The sequence below is a fragment of the Triticum urartu genome, unplaced genomic scaffold, assembly GCF_003073215.2.
Source record: "Triticum urartu cultivar G1812 unplaced genomic scaffold, Tu2.1 TuUngrouped_contig_10146, whole genome shotgun sequence".
In the NCBI taxonomy this organism is placed as follows: Eukaryota; Viridiplantae; Streptophyta; class Magnoliopsida; order Poales; family Poaceae; genus Triticum; species Triticum urartu.
The window spans coordinates 1-1,569 of record NW_024110984.1 but is presented as its reverse complement, the minus strand read 5'-3'; the positions used below and the strand labels follow the sequence as shown (position 1 = coordinate 1,569).

General features: G+C 58.4%; 1 protein-coding gene across 1 annotated transcript; it reads right to left on the bottom strand.

Moving 5' to 3' along the window:
• Nucleotides 1–1,234: 1,234 nt before the first annotated feature.
• On the bottom strand, nt 1,235–1,562 carry LOC125526447 (the record flags this gene model as incomplete). The annotated part of the gene is given in 1 exon segment (XM_048691149.1): nt 1,235–1,562. A coding segment is annotated over 1 exon segment (167 nt), but the record flags the coding sequence as incomplete, so codon positions are not given.
• Between the last annotated feature and the right edge of the window lie 7 nt (nt 1,563–1,569).

The following is a 1,569-nucleotide window of genomic DNA, read 5'->3' as shown; positions in this document are numbered from 1 at the left end:
GCAGACGACTTTCGGTAGTCGCCGGCTACGGTCAGAATCCCCTTGAAACTAGGCATCTTCATCTTGAGGTAGGCGTAGTGGGGGACTGCCATGAACTTGGCCAGGGCGGGTCGGCCAAGTAATGCATGGTATGGGCTCTCGAGATCCACCACCTTAAACCAAACTGCTCTCGGCGGAAGTGATCTTTGTCTTCAAAGAGGACGTCAATCAGGATCTTGCCGATTGGTGAGCAGGAAAGGCCAGGAACAATGCTGTGGAACATAGTCCGGCTGTTCTGAAGCTGTCTTTGCTTGATTCCCAACTTCTCCATGGTGTCCTTGTACAGGATGTTGATGCTCCTGCCTCAGTCTACCAGAACTCGCGAGAAACGAGCAGCTCGTCTATCTGTGGCAAAGGTGGCATCCAAGACCAAGGCATAGGAGCCCGGACTCGGCATCACCTCTGGGTGATCAGCTCTGCTCCAGCTGATAGACTTCTCGGACCAGTGCATGAATTCTGGTGTCTCTGATGCTACTGCATTCACCTCTTGCTGCTGCAGCCGCCTGCTGCGTCGATCGTCAGCCACACTGGTAAATACTACGTAGGCTCCGTGCTCTTCGGGGTACTCGTCTTGTACTGCGCCGACTGGCCTGACAGCCGGCTGCTGGGGTGGAGGCGGAGGCTGCTGCCCAGCAGGCGGGGGAGGCAGGAGCCTGAGGGGCCACTTTGCCAGTCGCACTAACTTGAATCTCCGCCTTCATGGAAGAGTCGGCTGTGGCATACTTGTCTGCTATGATCAGCAGCTCGTCGAGGGTCTCTGACTCGTCGCAAAGGAGTTTGTGCTTGAGGAGGGTGCCTTCTCTGCACCCAGCGGTGAAGTACTCGATAGCCTGCACCTCGTGTACGCCCTCACAAGAGTTCCGGAGCTCGGCCCAACGCGTGAGGTAGTCGCGAGTCGACTCGTTGGGGCCTTGCACGCACAAGGAAAGCTGGCGAGGTTTGGGAGGACGCTTGTACGTGCTTGTGAAGTTGTAGACGAATGCATCAGTGAAGTCGACCCAGCTGTTGATGCTGCGGGGCTTCAAGCTGTTCAGCCAGGTCCGGGCCGTGCCCTGGAGCATGAGCGGAACGTATTTTACGGCAACACGCTTGTTGCCGTTCGCTATATTGACGGCCGTGGAGTAGTCAACCAGCCAGTCCTCTGGCTTCACGGAGCCGGTGTACTTGGGCGTGTCTCTTTGGAGCGTGAACCCTTTGGGAAAGGGCTCGTCTCGAATGCGGGGCCCGAAACAAGGCGGACCCAACTTGTCTTCCTCTTCCAGCGCCAGGGATCGGTGAAGTCGGTCGATCCGGTGGCGGGCGTCGTTTTCTCCGACTCTCTCTCGGCAGCCAAGGCGGTCGTCGAGAGTCGGATGGTCAACAGGCGGCGGGGAGACTCGCCTTTCCTTGCGAGGAGGAGAAGGCGGACAGTCGTCCCGTTGTTCCACTGCTCCCGGGCGGCCATCTTGGTCGCGCTCTATGGTAATGCGAGTCCGACTGTGGCTGACAGCTGGATGCTTGTCTTTCCTTCCTCGGGCGCCGCCCGTCGGC